The 25,306-nt window shown below is 35.3% G+C and overlaps 4 protein-coding genes and 1 pseudogene across 4 annotated transcripts; 2 read left to right on the forward strand and 3 right to left on the reverse strand.

Annotated features, from left to right (window-relative positions):
* Positions 1 to 144: 144 nt before the first annotated feature.
* On the reverse strand, positions 145 to 1,537 carry LOC110226373 (annotated as a pseudogene).
* A 216-nt stretch (positions 1,538 to 1,753) lies between these two features.
* On the reverse strand, positions 1,754 to 2,806 carry LOC9305910 (uncharacterized protein At4g22160). Its single transcript, XM_021018118.1, has 2 exons — positions 2,237 to 2,806; positions 1,754 to 2,028 (listed from the first exon to the last, which is right to left on the reverse strand). Exons 1-2 carry the CDS (start codon positions 2,677 to 2,679, stop codon positions 1,962 to 1,964), a joined length of 510 nt encoding a protein of 169 aa, XP_020873777.1. The 5' UTR covers positions 2,680 to 2,806; the 3' UTR covers positions 1,754 to 1,961.
* A 381-nt stretch (positions 2,807 to 3,187) lies between these two features.
* LOC9305911 (plant UBX domain-containing protein 3) lies at positions 3,188 to 4,801 on the forward strand. Its single transcript, XM_021017984.1, has 4 exons — positions 3,188 to 3,405; positions 3,626 to 3,911; positions 3,996 to 4,091; positions 4,277 to 4,801. Exons 1-4 carry the CDS (start codon positions 3,257 to 3,259, stop codon positions 4,652 to 4,654), a joined length of 909 nt encoding a protein of 302 aa, XP_020873643.1. The 5' UTR covers positions 3,188 to 3,256; the 3' UTR covers positions 4,655 to 4,801.
* Positions 4,802 to 5,411: 610 nt separating this feature from the next.
* On the forward strand, positions 5,412 to 8,208 carry LOC9303859 (chromatin remodeling protein EBS). Its single transcript, XM_002867741.2, has 5 exons — positions 5,412 to 5,769; positions 6,538 to 6,880; positions 6,980 to 7,048; positions 7,186 to 7,324; positions 7,813 to 8,208. The coding sequence occupies exons 1-5, from the start codon at positions 5,673 to 5,675 to the stop codon at positions 7,837 to 7,839; spliced, it is 675 nt and encodes a 224-aa protein (XP_002867787.2). The 5' UTR covers positions 5,412 to 5,672; the 3' UTR covers positions 7,840 to 8,208.
* Positions 8,209 to 8,277: 69 nt separating this feature from the next.
* On the reverse strand, positions 8,278 to 12,522 carry LOC9303860 (protein STRUBBELIG-RECEPTOR FAMILY 8). Its single transcript, XM_002869794.2, has 15 exons — positions 12,088 to 12,522; positions 11,583 to 11,715; positions 11,410 to 11,481; positions 11,243 to 11,308; positions 11,082 to 11,153; positions 10,932 to 11,003; positions 10,776 to 10,847; positions 10,627 to 10,692; positions 10,484 to 10,549; positions 9,877 to 10,411; positions 9,519 to 9,790; positions 9,296 to 9,431; positions 9,075 to 9,214; positions 8,821 to 8,977; positions 8,278 to 8,720 (listed from the first exon to the last, which is right to left on the reverse strand). Exons 1-15 carry the CDS (start codon positions 12,185 to 12,187, stop codon positions 8,568 to 8,570), a joined length of 2,112 nt encoding a protein of 703 aa, XP_002869840.1. The 5' UTR covers positions 12,188 to 12,522; the 3' UTR covers positions 8,278 to 8,567.
* Between the last annotated feature and the right edge of the window lie 12,784 nt (positions 12,523 to 25,306).

A 25,306-nucleotide genomic window follows, 5' to 3' on the forward strand; every position in this document is an offset into this window, starting at 1 on the left:
ATGACAATATGAAGTTTATGGAATCTGATTCCACGAGATGTCTCCTTTCTTGGAATAAACCATACACCAACTTCAACGTCCCCCTAGAACTACATAATCTTTGGTTTTCTCGTCAATCTAAAATTCATAGGAAATAGAAGAAAGGACTGAACAATACAGCTTATATTGGATTTTGAAATTTTGATTCACATATCACAACACAACACTGCTTATATTGGATTTTTGTATTTGAAAATGATTCATTAGAGGTTGATCATATCATTAACTAGGGTGAAATAACATATTGATTGAAACAAAAAAATAAAAACATAGTTGAAATCAACATTTTAGTGCATGAAACTTGGTACGAACCATTGAGCTTCAGAGAATTGAATTGAAGAAGCATAACTATCAAATGTGTGCAGCAGCTCCGTCTTACGTGTCTCGAGATTGAAGATAAAGATATCATCTATGTTATTTTGATATCTATCACTGAAATAAATGGAATTTCTAATGAATCCATCAGTGTCATTGGCGATCACAGTGATGCCTTGATCCAAAAGCATTGACTCATCTCCTAGAGAATTAATCCGCCGTTCAAGTTTCTTCAGGAATCTTGAAGAATAAACCCGGAAGGACCATGTTCTAGAACTCTCTCTATACAATTTTTCAACCTTGAGGACTTTTCCTGTTACAGTGACTACAAGTTTTGTGTCAATAACTTTCCATGAATTTCTTGTTGCAGGAGCTCCTAACCGAAAGCTTTCCACTTTAATACTCCATTATATTGAAAGGTTTGTTGTGGAATCACTCCAGAAAAATCGAAGATTTTGAAACTACCAGTTTTGCTTAGGAAGTAAAGCTTGTGATCCTTGTAAACCATGTCAAGACAAAATGAAGCGTTGGGAATTTGATTCCACGAGGTATCCCCTTTCTTGGCAGAAACCACACACCAATCTTCAAGTCCCCAAAGAACAACATAATCTTTGGTTTTCTCGTCAATCCAAAACACAGGGGATTGTATGTTCCTACTACAGTAGGGTTTATACATACAAGTTTGGTAAATTGCATTGCCTGCCTCATAATCTTTCCACAATAAACCCGAAGGAGGTAGATTGATCCTCTCGTGGGTAAAGAGATTCACAATATAGAGATCACTCCATCGATCTCTCAAAAGGAGCCAACTTCCATGAGTTGCCCTACAAAAACTCTTAAATCCCTCACCAAAATCTTGGGTTTTGTAAAGTTTTTCTTTTTCCTCGGGATTGAACAACGTGCATGAATTTTTGTTGTTGTTGTTGTTTTCTCGAGGGAAGAGAATCAGCCAATGGATATGATGTTTTGGCACGAATTGTCTGGAAGCAGAGTACCAAGACGAACACACGGATTTAGCTCGTTGGAAATTAGCAAAGCTGAGGCGTTCGAAAACTAAATTCAAGAGATCTAGAGGAAGCTCCGACCAGGAATTAGGGTTATAGTTCTTCTCCATGGCCATATTGAGAGAGACAAGAAATCTCTGAAAGGTTTTGTAAACCGAAACGATAGAATGCGTCTAGGTTTTTTTTTATGATTTTATATTTAGTACGGAACTAACCAGGCGTTCGTTTTTTCACCGTTAAATACGTATGGGCTTTTCTGGCCTAATCTTGATAGCCCCTTTATCAACCACTGTAAGTCCATAACAAACCTTTTTGTCAGTTATTTACATTTTGACCCAATTCTTCTTCTTGCTCAAACTTTTGTATTAGACACTGAAATTTTACGGATTTAGAAAGAACCATAACTTTTGAGTGTCTATTGGAAAATTTAATAAAAATTATTCATTGAAATTGGAAGAAAGGACTAAACAACACATCTTTTTATTCAACAAATCACAACACAGCTTGTATTCGTAAACTTATTCATTTGAGGTTGGAAAAAAAGACTGAAAGAGTAAAAGTTCATGATACAATTGGCCTTCTGACTTTGACTTTTGTATTTTTTCAGGTCAATGAGTTCCAAAAAATCAGGTTAAGTTGGAGTAATCCCAACAAAGCTAAACTCTTTTCCCTGCATTCATTATTCGTTAGATTGTTAATAAGTGGATATATAGTTGGTTATGTTATAAAAACTTATTCCGCCATTATGCAAATGCATATAATCAACACAAAATTTCATTAGGCGAGTTCTCATTGGCCAACTTATATCATCATGCTATGCAATGTTACTAATCCGAACCAATGTTTTTCTATACCGGTGAGGGGGGTTTTGAGTTTACCTTGTGGTAGAGGACTCGAGTTCTTCAACGTCTGATCTCTTCCTCTTCCTCTGTGCCGGAGAAATCTTATGTTCTCCGACGAGTAACGACGTCGTAGCTTGCAAATGAGTCTGAAGCACCATCTGAGTCAAGTCGACTTCCATTTCCAACCTTCTCTTCTCAGCTTCTAATCTCGCTGCTTCACGAGCCTTGATCATCTCCATCTCCGCTAATTCCGTTCGAAGCAGAGAATCAGACAAGACTCGTATGATCGCCGACAGTCCCGTCGAAGTTGCCGAGTCACAGCTCATGTTTGACTCGGTCCCGGAGCTCAAGTTTGACTCAGTGTCTGAGTCGGAGCTGTAAGGATCGTCGGAGCTATCTTTACCCGTCAAGACATCGTCGGTCGGATTATTCTCCGACGATGAGGTCTGGCTCCGGCGAAATCTTGCCGACTTGCCCATGAAGTGTAAATTTGGGCAGAGAGAAAGAGACAGTGGAACATGGGTTTTGTTGTTTTGGTTTGATTCTTTCAACTTTAAAAACTGATTAGACTAAAGTGGTTCCACTTTCGATTAAAAGCAACTTTTTTTTTTAATTCACTTTGACGGTATACGAAAATTGTTCATACATTCATTAATTCCGTAACAGAAAATCATTTTTCTTTCTTTATCTATCAAATTCGCTAAAAGATTATTCGGGAAATAATTCAAAGGACTTCTCCATCAGATCCCATTTTCTCAAACATTATGATAAAATAAATAAAAAATCCCATGATTATCACCAAACGATTATAACATAGTACAATAAGTAGATTAATAATTAATAAGTTAATGTTAGTTTTGTTTCTGGCTAAGCACACGCGCATAAGAGAACACGCTTTAGAATTAACTAGGCACGAGTCAGAAAGTGGGTTACACGCGCTTAGTTTTCGCGTAAAACCTTGTTAGCGAATTTTTTCATAGTTAGTTCGATTTCCTAATTCCTAATTCCTCTCTCTCTCAAATTCGTTTTTCTTTTTCTTCCGATCAGAGCAGAGATATGTCGTCTAAGGACAAGAAACCGGCGAAGCCAACAAGTGGTCGGACTGGTGGTATCCGTACACTTTCCGATCTGAACCGAAGATCAGAGCCTGATTCCGATAGTGACTCCGATGGACCTCAAGAGTACTACACCGGTGGCGAAAAAAGGTTCGTGCTTTATTATGATCTGCTTAATTATGTCGTGTTGACTAAACTTTTTGATGATTCAACTATAATGGTTTTAGCCAATTAAGTGTTTTAATCAAATTTATTACCTTTTGAGATTATCTAGCTTTAGCCTTGTGATTAAACTCAATTTTCAATTTTGAGGATTAGTATGATTTGGTTAAAATGTTGGATCTTTGTTGCTGTTGTTGTATGTGTGCAGTGGTATGCTTGTTCAGGATCCTACAAAAGAACCAAAACACGATGATGTTGATGAGATATTCAATCAAGCAAGACAACTAGGAGCTGTGGAAGGACCTCTTGAGCGTCCTTCAAGTTCTAGAAGCTTTACTGGAACCGGGAGATTGCTTTCAGGAGAAAGCGTGCCAACGGCTCTTCAACAGCCTGAGCCTGTGATTCACAATATTATTTTCTGGTCTAATGGATTCACTGTAGATGATGGACCTTTGAGGAAGTTGGATGATCCAGAGAATGCATCTTTTCTTGATGTGAGTGTGCTTTTTATTTGGTTAATGCTTATGAAATTGGCTTATGAATATCGTGTTGAACCGTTGTCTTTTCGTGTATTGCAGAGCATTCGAAAGTCTGAATGCCCGAAAGAGCTTGAGCCTGCTGATAAAAGAGCTCCGGTACATGTTAATCTTATGAGAAGAGATGAGAAATGCCCTGTGAGTCCTCTCTGAAATCCCCATATATATATATATTTTTTTTTGGTAAAAGAAAAATCCCCATATATTGCTCTTTTGTATTGAACTAATGATAAGTATCTTTTAGTATCGACTATCTTGAGCTTGATCCATCTTATAACTATGGTACAAACTCTTAAACATCTTTGTTTCTTCTTCTTTTGTAGGAGAAAGAGAAACTTAAGGTTGCATTTCAAGGAGTTGGAAGGACTCTTGGTGGTGCAAGCTCATCAGCAGCTTCAAGCCTAGACAACCTAACTGATGTAGCAGCGGTTTCATCACCGTCACAGAGCCTTGTAGTAGATGAAACACTTCCATCCACATCGATCCAGCTTAGACTCGCGGACGGGACACGCATGGTAGCTAAGTTCAACAACCATCACACGGTCAACGACATTCGTGGTTTCATTGAGTTTTCTCGACCAGGGAATCCAATGAACTACACCCTTCAGGTCATGGGGTTCCCACCAAAGCCACTTACTGACCCTTCTCAGACCATTGATCAAGCCGGTCTCGCAAATTCTGTAGTCATTCAGAAATTCTAGAAACTTTCGTTTCTTTTCTTCTTCTTCTATTCATATGTATTAGAGAGAGATTTCAACAACTTGGGATTGTACTGAAAATATTCATAAAAATGTTCAATCGACTTATTGTGGCAAGAGAAATGAAAACATCATATGGTTTCTATGTTTTTTCGTTTGAATGTGTTTAATTATGTGTAAGTTCTTACATTACTTCAAATTTCACATGTAAAGATATTTGATTTTGTTTGTTTTATTAAAGTTCAATCTGAACAATTAGTATTATTGGTATATCAAAATATCATTTAACTTTTGATTAAACATTCATGTTATTGGTGTGCCAAACTGGCTGTTTTGGACGTACTTATTTATATCCATGATTAATTTAGTTTCATTCACTAATGGTTTGATTCATCAAATACCAAAACTAATAGTGAATATCATCAAATAATTTTTACGCGTGGTACCATTCTAGATTTAAATATAAAACATTGTTCTTGTCAGTCAGTAATGGCTCAAACAACATGTTAACATTAAAAAAAAAAAACTTAAATGACCATGAAAATTGAAATAAATTTTTGTTACTGTTTTACCAATAAATTCATCTTTCGAAATTTACTTTTATCAGCACAAATATTCAATCAAATTTCAAAACGGCAGTAAAAATTTGAAAATCGAGCCACTTTTTTCCCATTTTACGGTAAATGTCAGCTGCAGAAAAAGTAACAATAATTCCAAAATTGTTAATAAGAGAAATAAAATAAAAGAAAAAGGGCAACAAAATAAATTGGGCTTGTGAACAGTAAAACTCCCAAATTTGCAAATGACTCATCTTCTTCACCTGGAGAGAATCTAGGGTTCCAGATTTACTCTTCGTCTTCCTCCCTTCTCTTCTTCCCCACTGGGATTTTCCTTTTTCTTCTCTACCCATCGATCTACACATCCTCATCTTCTTAAAAGCCCCAATCTTTATACATTTCGAGAACAAAAACCCTAGCTTTTTAATTCCGGCTTAACCAGTTTTCGAAAAACCCTAGCTTCCATGGCGAAAACTCGACCTGGTGTCGCCTCCAAAATTAAGCCTGGTAGGAAGGAGCTGGACTCTTATACCATCAAGGGCACAAACAAAGTTGTGAGAGGTAGTCTTTATATTATCCTTTATTATCGTCACTTGTCAAATTTAGACATTCTTCTGCATGTTTTTGGGCATTTGAGTGTTGAGATTAGGTTTATAAAGGAAGGGATTGCTTGAAAGCTTCGTTTTGGAGTCTGTATTGTTCAATGTCTGCTTAGGTGTTTTAGATTCACTCTTGTTTTTGGTCGTTTTGTTCAGGTGTTGTGTAGCTAGCTGCTAAGGGTTAGTCACTGCTTCGTAGCTAGGCTTTAGAAATTGTCTGGTGTATGAAATGGCACAAAATGTGATATTTGGTAGCTCTCTTGTTGTTAGAACTGAGATTTCTTGCAGTGAATTGTTTTGATTTGGGCCTTTTAGTGTAAATTTCCTTGCTTTTTTGGTTTCTTTTAATGAAGTTTGTGTTTGGCTGGTTGGTTAAATGTGAAACATGAATTCATTTTATCTCTATCATCTGCATTGTAGCTTGTTATGTTTGTTGACACAATGTGTGCTTCCACATGTTAAGTATCTGCGTATATCTAGATTCTGGTTTTTTTCTTCTGGTGACTAGGTGTATAAGAGTTATGGTCTAGGCATTTTTCGTTGAAGGGAGTAATCTTTAAAAGCTTGAATGTTGAAAATCACCGCTTTTTAAAATTTGCAACCCAAACTTTTGTTCATTTAAAGTTAATACCTTTTTTAGATGAAAGAATGCTAGTGTTGGGCATTTATATCGCTTTACTAATGTTGGCATGATGAGCTCTGAACTAATCCTTGAGGTTATTTTCTGCAGCGGGAGATTGTGTGTTGATGCGCCCATCAGATGCTGGTAAACCACCATATGTGGCCCGTGTTGAGAAGATTGAAGCTGATGCTAGGAACAATGTGAAGGTGCACTGTCGATGGTATTACCGTCCTGAGGAGTCCCTTGGTGGTAGGAGACAATTTCATGGAGCCAAAGAGCTTTTCCTGTCTGACCATTTTGATGTTCAAAGCGCACACACCATTGAGGGGAAATGCATCGTTCACACCTTCAAGAACTACACGAGGCTTGAAAACGTCGGGGCGGAGGATTATTATTGTAGATTCGAGTACAAGGCTGCTACTGGCGCGTTTACCCCTGATCGAGTTGCTGTGTAAGTATATAAATAGTAATCAAATCAGAATTATGTCTTCGTATGACCTGGAATTTCCATGATTTTTTATTATGTTGTGGGTTGTTTTTGGTTCTGAAGGTACTGCAAATGTGAAATGCCTTACAATCCAGACGATCTCATGGTGCAGTGTGAAGGCTGCAAAGACTGGTAAATGTTGATATTTTTTTTTTATTAACTTCATTACTTGTGTTTCAACAGAAAAGAGACTTTATTAATCTGTTTATAAACTTACGTATTCTTTTCCACGAATTATTGATAATAAGCATTTCAATTTGATGTTGTAGGTATCATCCTGCTTGTGTTGGCATGACGATTGAAGAAGCAAAGAAGCTTGATCACTTTGTATGTGCTGAATGCAGTTCTGATGACGATGTCAAAAAATCGCAGAACGGGTTTACTTCATCTCCAGCTGATGATGTTAAGGTCCGTTGGTCTTTCTTTAGTCATCTCCTATATAGATGTTCTATCACTTTGATAACTTTAGTCTCTGCCCCTCTGTGTGCACCTGTGTCATTGACTTCAATTTGAGATCTGGAAAAAGATACTAAACCAAAATTATGCACTGGCTTAATGGTGCTTGCTGAGTGGGGGAATGGCCACAAAGATACATTTGTGGTTCTTGGTCCTGTCAGGATCTTTGAATCGTTCCTCCAGGTCTCGCTGCAAAACAATCTGTCTGTAAGGTTATCAAAGATCAATTTTGTAATGCTTCTACTTACACACATTTAAGCATTCTGTAGATATCAGAGTTAGAAATCTCTGCGAGTGTTACCGTAGAAAAATGATTTCAAGAACCCTTTTTATTCCACAATATTAGCTTGTCAAATGTCTGGCATTCAAAGGAAAATCATTTTTCTATCTGTTTTGTGCCCAAAAGCTTGTCCTTGATATAAAAATGTCGTTATCTTCAGGTGGAAACGAAGCGCAGAAAAAGATAATCGCGAGTTCTTGGGGATAAAAGCCAGAGGGGATGGTAAGTTATAACGTGGGAAGCTCTTTGGTGCAGATTTTAGTAAGTTAGGGTTTTATCTTTGTCGGTCTTTGTCGTCTGTGGTTGTGATGATGTCTGTATGGTGCGTTCCAAAACTTAGAGAAATGTGAAAAATGGAGAGAGATTGGAGAGATGATGAAGAAAATTATGTTGGCAGAGTCAGTTTGTATAGACTTTTCCGTGGGGTTTAAGTTAACTTTAGGTTTGTTTATTGTTATGGTCTGTTGTTGTTTTGTGGCTGATGAGAACAGATGAACATGAACAACGCTTTTGACTTTGGGTCATCTCAACAAAAATTAACATCAGATCTATCTTCCTTCTTAATCATGTTCCACTTTTCTTAAAGACTCAAACGAGCTTTACTTAAATTTATTGAACAAAAAAAAATCACCTCAGACAATTTGAAATTTATTACCTCAGATAAAGAGAAGAAAATGGTACAAGAAAGATGATTGAAACATGGTTATGTACTCTAATTATATCCTTACAAAAATACACAAGCATAAAATTTCTTACTGTCTGAACCAAGATGCTTCTTTACTTCTCTGTAGCATCCTTTGGATCAGATTTTCTTATGCGTTGAGCAAAACTCTCCCTTCCTTTTGAGTTTCAAGCTGCATCTTAGCATCAAATGACAGAAAAGACTCGAGCTTGGAGTAGTTTTGGATCATTTACTCAGTAGGAGATATCGATGTGCTCGTGTTCAGGTGTCCTGTAAGAAAATCCAGTGTCATCACTTGATCTTCGTTTGATAACACTTGCCCTTTGAACTAATCTCACTAGCTGTTGCACCACCTCTGACATTGGAGGCCTGAATTCTGGTTCCGGCTAAATTAACAAACAAAAAAAAAGAGATATGGTTACTTTACAAAGCAATTTCGGTTTTGTTCAAGTAGGACATTCTCCAGAGTTTGGATGGAATTTTTACCTGAATACAGAGAGCAATGATATCCGCAAAACGAGACAGAGACTTAGCTGGATACATGCCATTAAGAGAAGGATCAACCATTTTAGACAAAGCATCTATATCGTGAAGCTGCGGTGTAGCCCATCTCACTAGTGATTGCTCTACTCTTGTCCTTGTGCTGTCAAACACACATACACAAAGCACATTTTTACTTAAGGAAACACAAATCAATGGCTTTTGCTCAACATTGGCTACTAAAAATATGAAAAAGAAACCTGTCAAGAGGCTTCCGACCAGTTAAGAGCTCAAGCATGACTACTCCAAAAGTGTATACATCACTTTTCACAGTATAAATTCCCGACAATGCAAACTCTGGAGCGCTGTATCCAAATGAACCCACCACTTGAGTTGAAACCTGTTGACATATATAAACCATGACAGTCTCAGAAAACCTTTCAACATTACCTCGAAATCTGATTCTTCCCATTGTTATTACCTGTCTCTCAGTGTTAGGTGTCAAAGCAGCTAAACCACTGTCTGATAAGTGAGGATTAAGTTCTTCATCTAGCAATATATTCGCCGATTTGAAGTTTCTATGTACAATTGAAGGCAAGCAAACTTCGTGCAAGTACCTGTTCAAACAAAAACAGAAAACTCCGGTTTAACATGAATGTTGTTCATTAAAGAGACTAGAAATAATCATAACAATTTGCACATACTCTAAAGCCTTGGCAGTTCCAAGTGCCACTTTAACACGCGCATTCCAAGTAAGATTCATGCTCCTATCATCATTCGTGTGAAGCATATCATCTAGATTCCCATTTCCCACATATTCATACACTAGAAGACGTTGACCATGCTCAGTGCAGTATCCAGCCAAGGGAACAATGTTTGGATGCCTCAAGCGCGACATGTTTGAAACGGCTTCTAAGAAATTATCTTCTTCTTGTAATGAAAGTGCTGCATTATCAATCTTCTTAATCGCCATTATCTAGAAATAGATTACACAGAGACATTTAGTCCAAAGAAAGAAAATTGGCTTTGCTTATATTAGAAAGCTCTCAAGTGTTGAATTACCTTTCCATTGGGGAACTCTGCTCTATAGACACGGCCTAGAGAACCTTCACCGATGATGTTTTCTTGACTAAAGCTGTTTGTTGCAACTTGCAGAGAGGAAACAGTGTATTGTGAAGCAGTGATTGGAGATCTTATTCTACTTATAGACCCGTTCTTCATAACGCGATCAACCGTTACTTTTTCTGCAGGTGAAGACTTCAAGTCTGCAACGGATGCTACACTTTTTACCCTCTGCTCTTGCATCTCAGGTGTTCCACTAAGTGGAAGACTTCTTTGGGAAGCTCTTGTACTTCCTCCAACCTTCCTTTTTTTCTTGTGAAGGCACAAGTAAAGAACAAGTGCTATAATACCAGCAACAAATAGAGAACCGAACACTATACCAGTGACTACTCCACCAGACAAACCCTTGCCAGAGTCTGAAGATTTCTTTTCAGAACCAATTTTGGGTTTCTTAGAACCAGAAGGCTCTCCTTTTTTGCCAGGTCTTTCTGGCTGAGGAGTGGCAGGGACGTTATCAAAGGAATTACCATCATATCTGTTTCATTTAGGAATGTCAAAGACAAAACTACAAAGTAAAGAAATTAACAGATTGTTATTGAAAACTTACATTAAGGTCTGAATAGAGCTAAGCTCCTTAGGTATGGATCCATTGAAATGATTGTTTGCAACATTTCTGTCAAGTAAACATATAGGGTAAGTCTAATGGGAAATTACACGTTTGTTTCTTTTTCTACTTATAATGGAACTTACAACGTTGTCAAAGGCAAACCCGAGAGAACATCGATAGAACCTGTCAACTGATTGTTCTGAACATAACTGTCACAAATGAAGATATCATCATCATTCAGAATTTCATTTCGAACTGATATCATCAACAAAGAAATTATGAAAGCACTCACAGAACGGAAAGTGCGGACACTGTGCTTAAGGAACTCGGAAGATCGCCACTGAAGTTGTTATGAGAAAGGTCCCTGAATAAAAACAACAATAGATCAGTGGAAACTGGAAACTAGCAATGATATGACTATGATAACGAGATAGGTAAGAGATCTTACAAGGTTGACAGTGACTTGTGATCAGCAAAGATATCTCCTATCGACATAGTAAGTGAATTACCACTTACATTCCTAGAGAATAACAATTCAAACTTTAATACATAAGAAGAATATATCTCACAATCTATGGTTCTAGAGAGGCAAACTCACAAATACGAAAGAGAACCCATGGCGGATATGGAGTATGGAAGGTTACCACTTAGGTTGTTTCTCGCAAGATTTCTACATTACATTTTCTTTGAACTGTTAGTTTCAAATTGAAAACTGAGACTAAATACTATAACAACATAGCTAAGCAAACACAGCATTACAGGCTTGTGAGATTCGGTGGCAACTGATATGGTAGTGTATCATGGATGCTGTTACCACTTACATCCCTGGTAACAAAACCAAAGACACCAAAGTTATTGAACCAAAATCTAAAAAAGCACAAAGATCAAACCAACAAAAACAGAAGGAAAAATTCCAAAGACAATACAATTTTCTGAGTGACATTAAGTCTGAGAGCAAGTATCCAAGAGTCCCAGAGACTCCTAAATCCGATATATCTCTGTTACAATCACAACAACAGAAAACAACAACATTATAAGACACTCACAGAATCAATCAAATCAATGCAAACAAAAAAAAACTCAAAATCTGATTCTTTACATAGAGACAACTGCAGAGCCCTCACAAGTAATCCCTTTCCATGACTCTCCACATGGATCACCACCACCATTTTTCCAATTGGTTAACTGTGAAGGACTATTTAGTGAAGTATACAAAACTTGAAGGGCTTGAACTGCAATAAGACCAGTAAGAAGAAAACAGCTCAGAAGTCAGAAACAAAAACCCATCAAAAGATCTATCAAAGAAAGAAAAAAAATCTTTCATAAAGTTTACAACTTTCCTTTTTGAGCTAAAAAGTAAGTAAAGAAGAAATATGTTTTTTTTCTACCGGCATTATTTTCCGGCGGTTTCTCAGGGAAACAGACGGTGTCAAAATCATCAAATCAACATTAATGCAAAAGGGTTTTATCTTCTGAATCTAAAGTAATCAACTTTAAAAAAAAAACCTTTAATCGCAAATTGTTAAACCAAAGAGATGATCAATCAAAACAATGAGGTAAAAAAAAGCAGAGAAGAAGAAAAGTCACAAAGGTCAATACTTTACCATCAGATGGATCAGTAACACAACTAACAATAGAGAATCCAGAGATCAAAGCAATGAATAGAAGCAAAACAGTGAACATAGCTCTATCTCCAATAGCCATTAGCGTGTCGGTAGTGATCACGTACGAGGACTAAGAAACATGGCTATGAAAGGTCCAAAAGAGAGAATAGACAGTGACAGAGAAGAAGAAGGAGAAGAAGAAGAGTAACAGTGTGTGTTGGGGATAGTAGTAGTTAGAGGCATTGCCATTAAAGAAAGGGATAGGTAGTGAGAGAGAGATTGATTCCAAGCTTGCTCTGAGTTATGAAGAGAGAGAAACTATTTTTTTATTTTTTATAAAAATATTTTAATTCAGGTTTATTTTATTGTTTTATAAGAAAAACCTCTGTTTCTCCGTAGATTCATTAACATTAATTGGTAAAACGTATTTAAGACTTCATTTAACTCATAAGGCAAGATTCTTAATACCACTAATTTAAATGATTAGAATATTATAAAAGTATTTTATATTCTCTTTGTTTCACAAAGAGTGTCATTTTAGAGTTTTGTACACAAATTAAGAAAACATTAAATTTTTTGTTTTTTTTTAACAAAAACATCATTAACTATATACTTAAACATAATCTGCCCAATAGTAAAACAATCTGCAGAATACTAATAGTCATAAAACATAAAAAATCATTAAATTTTGCATTGAAAACCTAAAACGACACTCTTTGTGAAACAAAAATAAAACCTTAAAACGACACTCTTTATGAAAAGGAGGGAGTAGTAATTTATCTTACTATTATAAATGTGTGATTGAGATGAAATTGTTGAATTTCTTGACCAGTTTGATAATTGAATGTGACTTACTGACTTGTGTTATTGTTGGTGTCGGTGGGATTTTGGAATTTGGTTTCTTTTTTTCTACATATTTTAAAGTTTTCAAGAACAATTTTCTATATATAATAAAAGTGAGTTTAGTAAATTAATGTTAAAAAAATGAGAGTAAGAAAATAGTAAATTTTGGGAGGCAACATTTGACTCGCGTTCTTTTTGGGCTATTTGGCTTTCGCTCTCAGTTTTGTTTTGCTTTTTCCAAAGCCTTTTTTGTTTCTTTTGTTAATCCTCTACTTGTTCTGAAATTCCTTATAGTACACCTTTTTTCTATTCCCATTTGGTTACCAATTATTTGTAGGGAGATTTATAAAAATAGGCACTTTTTAGGAGAGAGATTCGGAATTAGGCATTACTATAGAGAAAGGCACCACAGTACACACAAACATCACTATTTCTGACTCTTTTACCCCTGATTGGTGGACGAGAGTTTGAGTTGTGGTTGAAGGGATTTTGGGCATGACGTCAGAGGAGAGAAAGTGTTCTCCTAAGCCGAACAGTGATCACGGCGACATCTCTGTGTCTTCTATTCTGCTTTGTTAAAAACATAAACAACTGAAAGATTTCGTCGGAACTAGATTTACGAAAACGGAGATTATTTTAACTCGGGTTCAAACTAACAACGATGGCATTCTTAGTGGTGGTGGAGAAGATGTGATGCAATTATCGACGACCGAATCGAAGAAAGAAGAATGATAATCTCTTTATCGATGAAGATATGAGAGGTATGGGGAAGAACGCTTCTTGGAGTGTTCGCTCTTGCAAGCTCGGCTATGGCGTCCCTTCTCTCCGTGGCTACAACTTGAAGACTCATTTTTCCCTTTTTCTGGATGTACATCAAATTGTCTGCATCCACTCTGGGTTAACATTCAATTCCAGAAGACTATATTAAAGGGCAACATCATTAAGACATAGTGAGTGTTCAAAGCTAAACCCTACAACCAATGTAGATGACTAAACCCAAGGGCAATATATCTAACAGCTAGTGAGTGTTCAAAACTAAACCCTACAAGCAATAGAGAAAACTAAACCCAAGAGAAACAAATTTTACAGCGAGTTAGTGTTGAAGACTATTTTTACTCATTGAAACATTTCATCAAACACATGATAGGCAATAACAGATATAATCATCATCTATCCAAAAAAATAAATCCAAACAAGATCAGGTACACAAACCAACATGATTTTCATTAAACTGAATATTATCCTTCCAAATTGATACGAAATTGAAAAATCAAGCAAACAAATTTAAAATTGAAGCCAAACATAGTACTAAAAAGACAGAGAACGAAAGATACTCTCAATTAAGAACTTCTTTTTCGTATGAGCCATTCGTTGCAATCGGTGAAGCTCGCTCCGGTTCTGATCGCCCCCAATAAACGTTTCCAATGTCACCCCTCTAAGCTATTTCATCAGCTTGAAATCTTTAACCTCCAGACGCTCTAACCCGAGATCGAATCTTCTGAAGTGCGACCCATCGCATGTTGATGCTGGCTATGTGCGTGTCTTAAGCCCCGTCGCTTAAACTCGATCTGATGTCGTCTGAAGTGTGATCAGCAGAAGTTTTGGCGTAGTAAAACAGTTTCCAAGTTTGCGTTTTCAAATGGAGGAGAGAAGAAGAAGAAACAATGACGTCAACAATAGAAGGGCAAAAGCGTCATTGTGGATACTAAGAATGCCTAAATCCGAAAGGCATTTGACAAAGTGCCTATATCCGAAAGTCATTCTAAGATTAATGGTTTTTTTTTTAAATAACTCTTATTTGTACTTACTACTGTACAAGCTCTCTAAATATTTCATCATCTTTTCTTCTCTAATTATCATCATTTATTGACCAACTAACTCTGAAACACTATAGGACGTAAAATTATAAATAGATTTCACTACATTATTATGCATGAGGAGTTTCTATATACAAATAATCTAAATGGTAACAATACACCTATTGGATTCGTATAACTAATGTTTTGTAAGAATTAAAATTTAAATATTGAGCGAATATATAAGAAAGTTGCTTCCTAGATTTAGAGAAAATAACCAAAATGTATAGCCTTTTGTTTTACTTAAGACATGTGAATATAATTCTAAATTGGTTGAACTAAGACAATCAGCTAAGAACATTAAAGATATTGGTTTGTAAATGCCAAATTGGCTTATTGTTGGTGAGAAAATAAACACAAAATTAAGTTGGCAGAATTTGTTTAAAAATAATTTGAAAAAATACAGGGTAGTAAATTCAACCATACAAAAAAAAAATGAGCTTACGAAGTAACATTGTTACATACAATTTTTAAAAGAACACGTGAAGGATGTATTTTGCAAGGTTTTTCTTCTAAATAAACTTTTGAAAGAAAAAAATATAAAAATGATATAGCAGCAAAAAGGAAAACGACATATGTTTATGGACAAAAGAAATGTGGGATAGTTAGTTTCGTGAAAACGACTAATAATAGACTACATAGAGTAAAAGATATTGTCCACTCGTGAAATCCACGAGCATAATGTTACCTTTTGGCCTGTTCTCATGTTATATATATACTTTCTTTTTTTGTACTTTTATGAAAAATATTATTCCTCTCAGGAGATTATTAATTAATCAATGAGTAAATACACATATACAAGAAATTATACTTCAAGCTGAAAGTGAAATGGATCCAATCTGGCTAATAGCTTATAGCCCGCCCGTTCTTGACAGAGAAGAGAACATCAATGATTATTAAATCAACTTTTTCCCCCATTTTTGTTGCTCTTTTCATTATATCGTGTGATACACAAAGTTTAGAACGATACTTTTCTCCATTTTTCTTGTTTTTTTTTCATTCTATCTTTTTATGTTTTATAAAAAGTTTAGAACGAGATTTAAATTTGCACGGTAGAATCATATAGTTTGTCTCTTTCGGACACAGAAAACCATGTGTAGTTTTATGTTATTTTGTCACATTCATGTAGTTTAGTAGTTACACTCGTTTACAATTACGGAAAAACGGTCTATTTTCCCCCGAGAACTATCGCATCATAACAGATGGAGCCCAAACTTTAACCCCGATCCTAATATCCCTGAAATTAAAGTTCAATACCTATTTCCCCCCGAATCAAAAGTTCAATTCTTAAATCCCCCCGAATCAAAAGTTCGAGAGTTACAACCCCACGGTTCTGGGTTTAGTCGGTTTACTGTAGTCAAAACCCAAAGCTAAACCAATTAAATGTTATGTTAACCAGAATAAACCCTAATCTACCCAATTTCGACCCGATTTCACTCTTTTAACCAAAACCCACTACCCGATTTCACTCTTTTAACCAAAACCCATCAAAATCGAAAACCGAAACCCTAAAATCAGAACTTCAAAAAATCCCCAAATTTCCCGACGAACCCTAGAGAGAAATTTAGAGAGATCGAAGCTTCCAATCTCTGGTGCTCTCAATCGAAGGATGGCTGTAGCCGTTCGTGACCCGAATATTGATCCTATTGGTGATGTTGATCCTGAAGGTGAAGACAGAGACCAATTTCACATCGAAGAAATGTTGAATGAGTGGACTGACGAACCTCATATTCGCCACGACGAGTACCCAGAGAGCGATGCTGAAGAGAATGGCGATGGTCCTGAGAGATTTCATACCCATATCAGACGAGGTGATGTATGAAGTCAGGCATGGTATTGATTCTCATCGTGTGTGCTTGAAAAGCTACACATGTACATGCCAGAAGTGGCAGATCTGTGGCATCCCGTGTGAGCATGCGTATGGAGTGATCTTGGACAAGAAGCTTGCACCAGAGGACTATGTGTGTCATTGGTTCAGGACATCAACCTGGAAAAGGAACTACACTGATGGTTTGTGTCCACAGAGAGGTCCTAAGTTCTGGCCTGAGACTAATGCTCCTGCTGTCTTTAATCCACAACCACCAGAAGGAGAGAAGAAGATGACAAAAGAGGATAAGAAGAGGAAGAAGGGTGTCAATGAGTCTCCAACTAAGAAGGCAGCAAAGAGCAGGAAACGGATCATGCATTGTGGCATTTGTGGGATAGCTGATCACAATTCTAGGGGATGCCAGAAGAAAGCTAAGGTTTGTTTTATGTTTTGATCAAATTTCATTTAAGTTTAAGACATATGTTGCTTCTACTAACATTCATTTATGTCTTACAGGCTTCTCAATCTGTTTTGCAGCCTTCTCAACCTGAACCAAGTCAAGGTTCACTCACTCAAGCTTAATCAAGTAGTAGCTAAGTAGATGTAGGGCACTAATGTGGTTGTCTCATTCTAATTTTCGATCACATATGACTTGTGTATCCCTCTGTTTTGTAAACCTTTTGAATGTTTCGGATGGATGATTGTTTCTTTGTTTTGTAAACCTTTTGAATGATTTAAAGAATGGTTTAAAGAATGTTTGTTTCTCTTGTTTTGTTTTGAATGTTTGGTTGTCTGTTATGACCAATTCTTAAAAACACATCATGACCAAACTAACCCGTTTATCCAAAACAAACATCATTCTCTTAATACAAAACAAACACCATTCTCTTAGTACATAATGTCTTGATCATAAATCCAAACTCCAAACTACAAACACCATTGTCTTAATAATAAATCTAAAGCTAGAACCAAAACACAAACATTCACCAAACACAAAACACAAACATTCAATGATGTTTTCAATGGTTCATCCGACTAATTTGTTGAATCCAATCATGATCATACACCCTATCACTACGACAATCATCATCTTCTTACTGCTTCCTTTGGCTTCAGACAAAGCATCTTCCACCTTCTCAAATATCTCCTTCTCTATCTTCATTTGGATCTTCTCGCAAACGATCTTTTCTACCTCCAAAGTCTGTGTTTTAAGCTCTTTTAGCTCATGCTCAAGTTCACCTACCTTTTCTTTCAATGTATCTATCTCATTCAACAAGGCTTCATCAACCCATTTGAATGTGTGTTCATCATTCCTAAGCTACAAATTAACAATCATTGGTCCATTAGCAGAATCTAAAACAAGATACAATACAAAACAGTTGAAACAGAGGCATGAAATTACCCTATGTTTTGCAGCAACACAACAACGATAGTATCTCCGGCAAGGATTGGTATCGGATTTTGAAATTAGTGCTACAATATCTTCTCCGCACCAACATCTCTTCGGCACCCCGACGACTCTGCCTCTTCCACGAGGACCTGTAGATCCCGTCGAACTCAATGAAATGTTGCTCATCTTGCAACTCGAATTCTGGGTTTGAAGTCGATTTCGAATTTAGGGTTCTTGAAATTGGGGAAAATGATTTGGGGATTTCGAAGTTTGGGGTTTAATAGCATTGGGTCGGGTTATAATATGGAATCGGTTTTTTTTGGTTAAGTTACGACCAAAAATCTGGTTTGGTCTCGGGTTTACGCACCAAACCGACGAAACCCAGACACGGGGACATTTAGATGTTGAACTTTTGATTCGGGGGGAAATAGGTATTGAACTTTAATTTCAGGGACATTAGGATCGGGGTTAAAGTTTGGGCTCCATCTGTTATGATGCGATAGTTCTCAGGGGGAAATAGACCGTTTTTCCTACAATTACATATCGTATAACTAAAATAAACTATTCTTATATTTTTTATTGTATCGGTGAACTGAAACAGAAAAAAAGTGCATGAACTCAATGTGGGTAAATGAGGGGTATTTGGAAGAAGGGAGATTTATAAAAATAGGCACTTTTTAGGAGAGAGATTCGGAATTAGGCATTACTATAGAGAAAGGCACCACAGTACACACAAACATCACTATTTCTGACTCTTTTACCCCTGATTGGTGGACGAGAGTTTGAGTTGTGGTTGAAGGGATTTTGGGCATGACGTCAGAGGAGAGAAAGTGTTCTCCTAAGCCGAACAGTGATCACGGCGACATCTCTGTGTCTTCTATTCTGCTTTGTTGAAAACATAAACAACTGAAAGATTTCGTCGGAACTAGATTTACGAAAACGGAGATTATTTTAACTCGGGTTCAAACTAACAACGATGGCATTCTTAGTGGTGGTGGAGAAGATGTGATGCAATTATCGACGACCGAATCGAAGAAAGAAGAATGATAATCTCTTTATCGATGAAGATATGAGAGGTATGGGGAAGAACGCTTCTTGGAGTGTTCGCTCTTGCAAGCTCGGCTATGGCGTCCCTTCTCTCCGTGGCTACAACTTGAAGACTCATTTTTCCCTTTTTCTGGATGTACATCAAATTGTCTGCATCCACTCTGGGTTAACATTCAATTCCAGAAGACTATATTAAAGGGCAACATCATTAAGACATAGTGAGTGTTCAAAGCTAAACCCTACAACCAATGTAGATGACTAAACCCAAGGGCAATATATCTAACAGCTAGTGAGTGTTCAAAACTAAACCCTACAAGCAATAGAGAAAACTAAACCCAAGAGAAACAAATTTTACAGCGAGTTAGTGTTGAAGACTATTTTTACTCATTGAAACATTTCATCAAACACATGATAGGCAATAACAGATATAATCATCATCTATCCAAAAAAATAAATCCAAACAAGATCAGGTACACAAACCAACATGATTTTCATTAAACTGAATATTATCCTTCCAAATTGATACGAAATTGAAAAATCAAGCAAACAAATTTAAAATTGAAGCCAAACATAGTACTAAAAAGACAGAGAACGAAAGATACTCTCAATTAAGAACTTCTTTTTCGTATGAGCCATTCGTTGCAATCGGTGAAGCTCGCTCCGGTTCTGATCGCCCCCAATAAACGTTTCCAATGTCACCCCTCTAAGCTATTTCATCAGCTTGAAATCTTTAACCTCCAGACGCTCTAACCCGAGATCGAATCTTCTGAAGTGCGACCCATCGCATGTTGATGCTGGCTATGTGCGTGTCTTAAGCCCCGTCGCTTAAACTCGATCTGATGTCGTCTGAAGTGTGATCAGCAGAAGTTTTGGCGTAGTAAAACAGTTTCCAAGTTTGCGTTTTCAAATGGAGGAGAGAAGAAGAAGAAACAATGACGTCAACAATAGAAGGGCAAAAGCGTCATTGTGGATACTAAGAATGCCTAAATCCGAAAGGCATTTGACAAAGTGCCTATATCCGAAAGTCATTCTAAGATTAATGGTTTTTTTTTAAATAACTCTTGGAAGAATCAAGATTGCTTTTAAAACTATTGAAAGAGAGACTTATTCCGTGGAATGAAATCCCGTGATCTTGTATTGGATTCTTTCAACGTGAAATATATTTAAATAACGTATATCTATTTTACAATTAATCGAGCATTAAAAAAAAAAAAAAACTTCAATGTATTGTTACTGTTGTAAGTTGTAACTATTTATGTATAACTTTCATGAAGTCTTAACTTATTTGGAACAAGACTTCATATGAATGGTTATATGAGAACTTAATTTTTGATGAGTAGTTGAGCTAATCATGTCAGACAGTTGTATGTAGCAAAAAAAGATTAAATTCACATTATAAATTTTCAAATGTAAATTCCTAGCGAATTCTTGTTTGTTGATGCATCAGAATCACTGAAAGATAAGAGAAGGACAAACGTAAGATGTGATTGAGCTTTCTATAGTCTGTATAATGTATATCTTCCTATTAAGTTTAGTGGCTCTAAGTTAATTCTACCTCAAACCATATTGTTATGTTTTCTTTTCGATAAATATACAACACGACTAACTACTTATGATGTGAATGTGACATGAATGTGACATGAAATGTTACAAGTCACAACATCAAATCAAGTGAGGATGACATGCCAAAGTCATTGTCGAGGCTATAGAAATCAATGAAGAAAACAACACAAGTCCATAGAATGAAAAAACCTCTGATGGACCAATTGCTTCGAATGATATTGAATTTGTTTAGCCTGGTCCACAGAGCTTGGAGATATTTGAAAAGGGCCCTATTAGACTTCGACCCATAAGTTTTTTGTTAACCTGTTAGAACAGGATTATAGGAGGTATCTTAGACATATTTTAGGGGAAAAAGTTATTAAATTTAATGAATAGTTCAAACAAATGCTAAGATGTATATCTTATTTAAGATGTTGTTGATGAGTTTTAGATATGAACACGTGTCTTGCTCTGATTAATTTGAAGAAACAACAAAGCCAAAAAAAAAACCTCTCGTTTTTTTTATTTCCCTCTCGACCTTTCTCTCTCTCTCTTTTCCTCGAAACCAAAACGGCGAAATCCTGCTCTGAGGCTGTTGATCCGACGAATTGAGAGGAGAAATGAGATGGAATTGCGTGTTTCATATAAATTGTATTTCATGTATGTTTTAATTTTTTTCAATTTGCAACAATTATTAAATTTTCTGTAATTATAAATTTTATTTTTGTATAAATTTTTTTTCTTCTAAGAACCACATGTTAAGAACCTACCATTAATCACACAAAAATCTTAACCCAAAAATACTATATCTTAACTATCACTTTTACAAATATATTACTTAAATATTCCTAAGATTTATTTCTAAGATACTACCAATAATCATGCTTTTAGGTCACTACATTTTCTTGAACATCTTTCCTCACTTCCATACGTCCGGCAAAAAAAATCGAAAAGGCATGAGAATCTTTGTTTTTTTTTTAGAATCTTTCTCTCAAATCAATTTTAACTAACATCGAAACATTGATTTTCTCGTGGTGTATGCGTAGTTGTAATACACGAATCTTTTGATATCATTTTCTATATAGTGACCGAATCAAAGTGGTCTTTACATTAGTAGCATATTAGTGGGCTCCAGATTCGGGATTGAAATAATCCATGAACGTATAATACGGTCGTGGCCACTAATAAGGTGAACGTAGGCATGTCAATCGGACTAATTTAGCCCAGCCCGGCCCGAATTCCGTAAAACCCATACATATTTGAGACTGGTCCGGTCCGGCTTGTAAAAATTCCGAGCCTATATTTTAAAACCGGCCCGGCCCTAACAAGGCTACAGGGCTTTTCCGGGCTTTTCAATCAAAATTTAAATAACCACTAATGCTAATTTAGTTTTTAAAAAAGAGAATTAAAATCAAATAAATAATCCAAATAAATTATTTAAACTTATACTAGATAAAATATAAAATCAAAATAATTCAAATTAGGTAGTAGAGATAATATTTGTTTTTTCGATTTATAGTAATACACAACAAAAAAGTAAAGTTTAGGGTTTCAACTCTATCAATTTTTTTTTACAACAAATCTTAGAATTAAACAAAAATATTAACAAAAAAAGGTGGGGCTTTTCGGGCTAGCCCGAGCCTGGCCGGACTAAGCCCCAAAAACCCTTTAGCCCGAAAGACCCGATTTTTTCTGGACATATATTTTAAAATCCGAGCCCGCTGTTTTTTAGGGTTGGACCGGGCTAGCCCGCGGGCTTTGGCCCTAATTGACATATCTAGGTGAACGTATATATAAGTTGCGAAAATCTAATCTCCAAAGTTCAATAATTCAACAACTTCCTTTTTTATTTCGTTTATAATTGACTAAATATTCTGATTTAGTGGAGTATGAAAGAAACACCGCATCTTGCATGATTATTAGCATAAAGTTCACACACTAGGCCAGGGGTCTAAATGGTAACCGCTGAATTCGGCTGAATTTGGCTGAATTGCTGAATTTAGCTGAATTTTATTGTGATTTTTTGCGGAATCTGGCTGAATAATTTACAATTTAAATGGTAACCGCTGAATCTGGCTGAATTTTTGAAAAAAATAGTTAAACATATAAACTTAAAAATACTTAATTAAAGATTTTTTGTCAACAATATTAGTGAAATAAACAAATTAAAATATTTAACTTAAATTCTTATATAATTAATAATCTTAGTAAGATAACAATGTAATTTTACAAATCAACTATAAATCATAAAAGGTAGATTTTGGTGGAATTTTATGTTAATATGTGTAATAGTTCTATCAAACATAATTATCATATGAAACCATAAACTGTTAAAATTTAATTATTAATTGGTTACAAACTTATTTTTATTCTTTAGTTATCAATATAAACCTAGCCAATTTCATCATTATTTATGTCTCTTACTTTTTAAGAAAAGTTAACTAATTAATTTTTTATAGTCATCACACAATCTAATTACAAATTTTATGAAATTATTATTTATAATTTATTAAAAGCAATTTTTTTTTGTTAAAGATTATTAAAAGCATACCAATAAAAACATTATAAACTTAAAAATAATATTTACCCAAGTGATGTGACTGAATTCCTCGAGCTTTCCTCACATTTTAATTTATGTAAATGATGTGACCAAATGAAAATTCCACAACAATTCCTCGTGCAATTCCTCAAACGTATGTCATCATTTAGACTCCAACATAATTTACTCATTTAAGCATTGTTTATTTGTTTTTAGAAGCACCACTCACACGCTCCGCGAGTGCACTCATTATTAACATGTGTCCCCACGAAAAGAGCATGTCTTACCAATCGTTACGCTAGAATCTCTACAAAAGTTGGTACGTGCACTACACTAGCTTAGTTTGCGCGTGATCCGAAATATCACAACATTTTCTGCCCGTTATAAAGTCCATGTTTCAACTAACCGTTACGATTTCCAAAACTATTAAGTACTAGCTACCATGCACTCAATAAATTCTCATTATTAAAATACTATTGTTAACATCCACCGGCCACAAAAAAAGCCAAAACAATTTGTTTCTATATCAATACAATTATTGTTTACACCAACAATATACTTTTTTTGTGAACACACCATTCTTAACATTAAACAACAATGAGGTTAACGTTTCATCAAGAAGAGAAAAAAAACACACACAATGAGGTGTGAAGTGTTTCTCCATATCCAAAACTTTATGCTGCCACGCGTGTAACTATTTCTTTTGAAGTAGAACAAAAACTTTTGTTAGATCACCTCCATCAGCCAGAAACGCATTTCAGTTTCTCAAAAATAAAATAATAATATTTTTAATTTAATTATTTAATTAAATTTTTATTTGTTGAGCCAATAAAAAAGTGACAACTGTAGATATGGTTTCTCAGAGTTTCTCAATCCAGAAACGTATCTATCCTCTCTACTCTTTTTTCTAATCTTTCTTCTTTTCTCTAATTTTTTTTCTTTATTTTATTGGAGAGTTTCTATGCCAGAAACTCCCAATGGAGAAACTCTTAGTTTTTGGACAAGAGATCCAAATCCACAACCATCCCATCAACATACTTTTTTTTTTTTTCCGCATAGAACAAAAATAAATAAAGAAAGAAAAACGAAGAAGCAAATACAACAACATAAACAAACTGTAGAAGGAATCATCATCGATGGATTGTTTCATTTAAAAATTCAATAAAGGAAAACCACTTACTACAAAGAAAATGGGTGTGACTGGAAGACATTAATAGAAGAAAATAAAAAAATAGAATTAGTTTTCTTCTACATTTACATCAGTCAAGAAGAAAATGTTTTCTTCTCAATTCTTCTGAAAAAGCCAAAAAGTAGAGAAAACTTTCCCTCTACAAAACTAAAGTAGAAATAATTCTTCTAAAAATTTATTTTCTTCTCTCCTTATAATTCTTATCAATTCTACTTAAATTTTCACCAGTCACACCCAATGATTTTTGCGTCAAGATCACAATTGATTAAAAGCTAAAAAACAAAGGACGATTCGGAATTACTAAATTAATTCTTTTAAATATATTTAATCAGCCGACTAAATTAATACTTTGTTTTACGTCTTGTATGAAAAATCGCTAAGCGCTAGTCGGACGTTCGGCATGTGTCTAACGAATAGTCGGAAAATCAGATTAAAATCGGAGATTAATCGGGAATTAGTTTTAGGATTATTTTAATATTTTTAAAACATATTAATCCAATATTGTTTTCAAAATTGCAGTAAACACATAAAAATGTATTTTTGAGACAAATTTTTATGATTTTTATTACAAATTTATGATTTTTATTAAAATTTGAATATAAATTATTGTAAAACATTACAAATTTCCAATTTAAATGATTGAATAACAAAAATAAAAAGTTTTTTTATAGTTACAATCTAAAAATAATCGGAATATGTAAGATTAGACGATAAATAATCGATTAGGCGGGAAGTAATAGGTTTAGACGGAGAGTAATCGGATAACTGATTTCTTTAAGAGATTGGTTATTAATCGAAACGGATAGGATAGACTTAGTAATTAAGCAGGAACTAATGGAGATAGGCGGAGACTTTTAGAAAGGGGTATTAGGTGAACGAACATAGCCTTTGATAAAAGAACCAACGGCACTAAGAATAAAATATTCGAAAAATCGAAATTTTTAATAAAGACGATAAATATTAGACAAATATAAATTATTATTTTGTAAGCCAATGAGCGTAATAA

Source organism: Arabidopsis lyrata (genome assembly GCF_000004255.2).
Source record: "Arabidopsis lyrata subsp. lyrata unplaced genomic scaffold ARALYscaffold_7, whole genome shotgun sequence".
NCBI classification, from domain to species: domain Eukaryota; kingdom Viridiplantae; phylum Streptophyta; class Magnoliopsida; order Brassicales; family Brassicaceae; genus Arabidopsis; species Arabidopsis lyrata.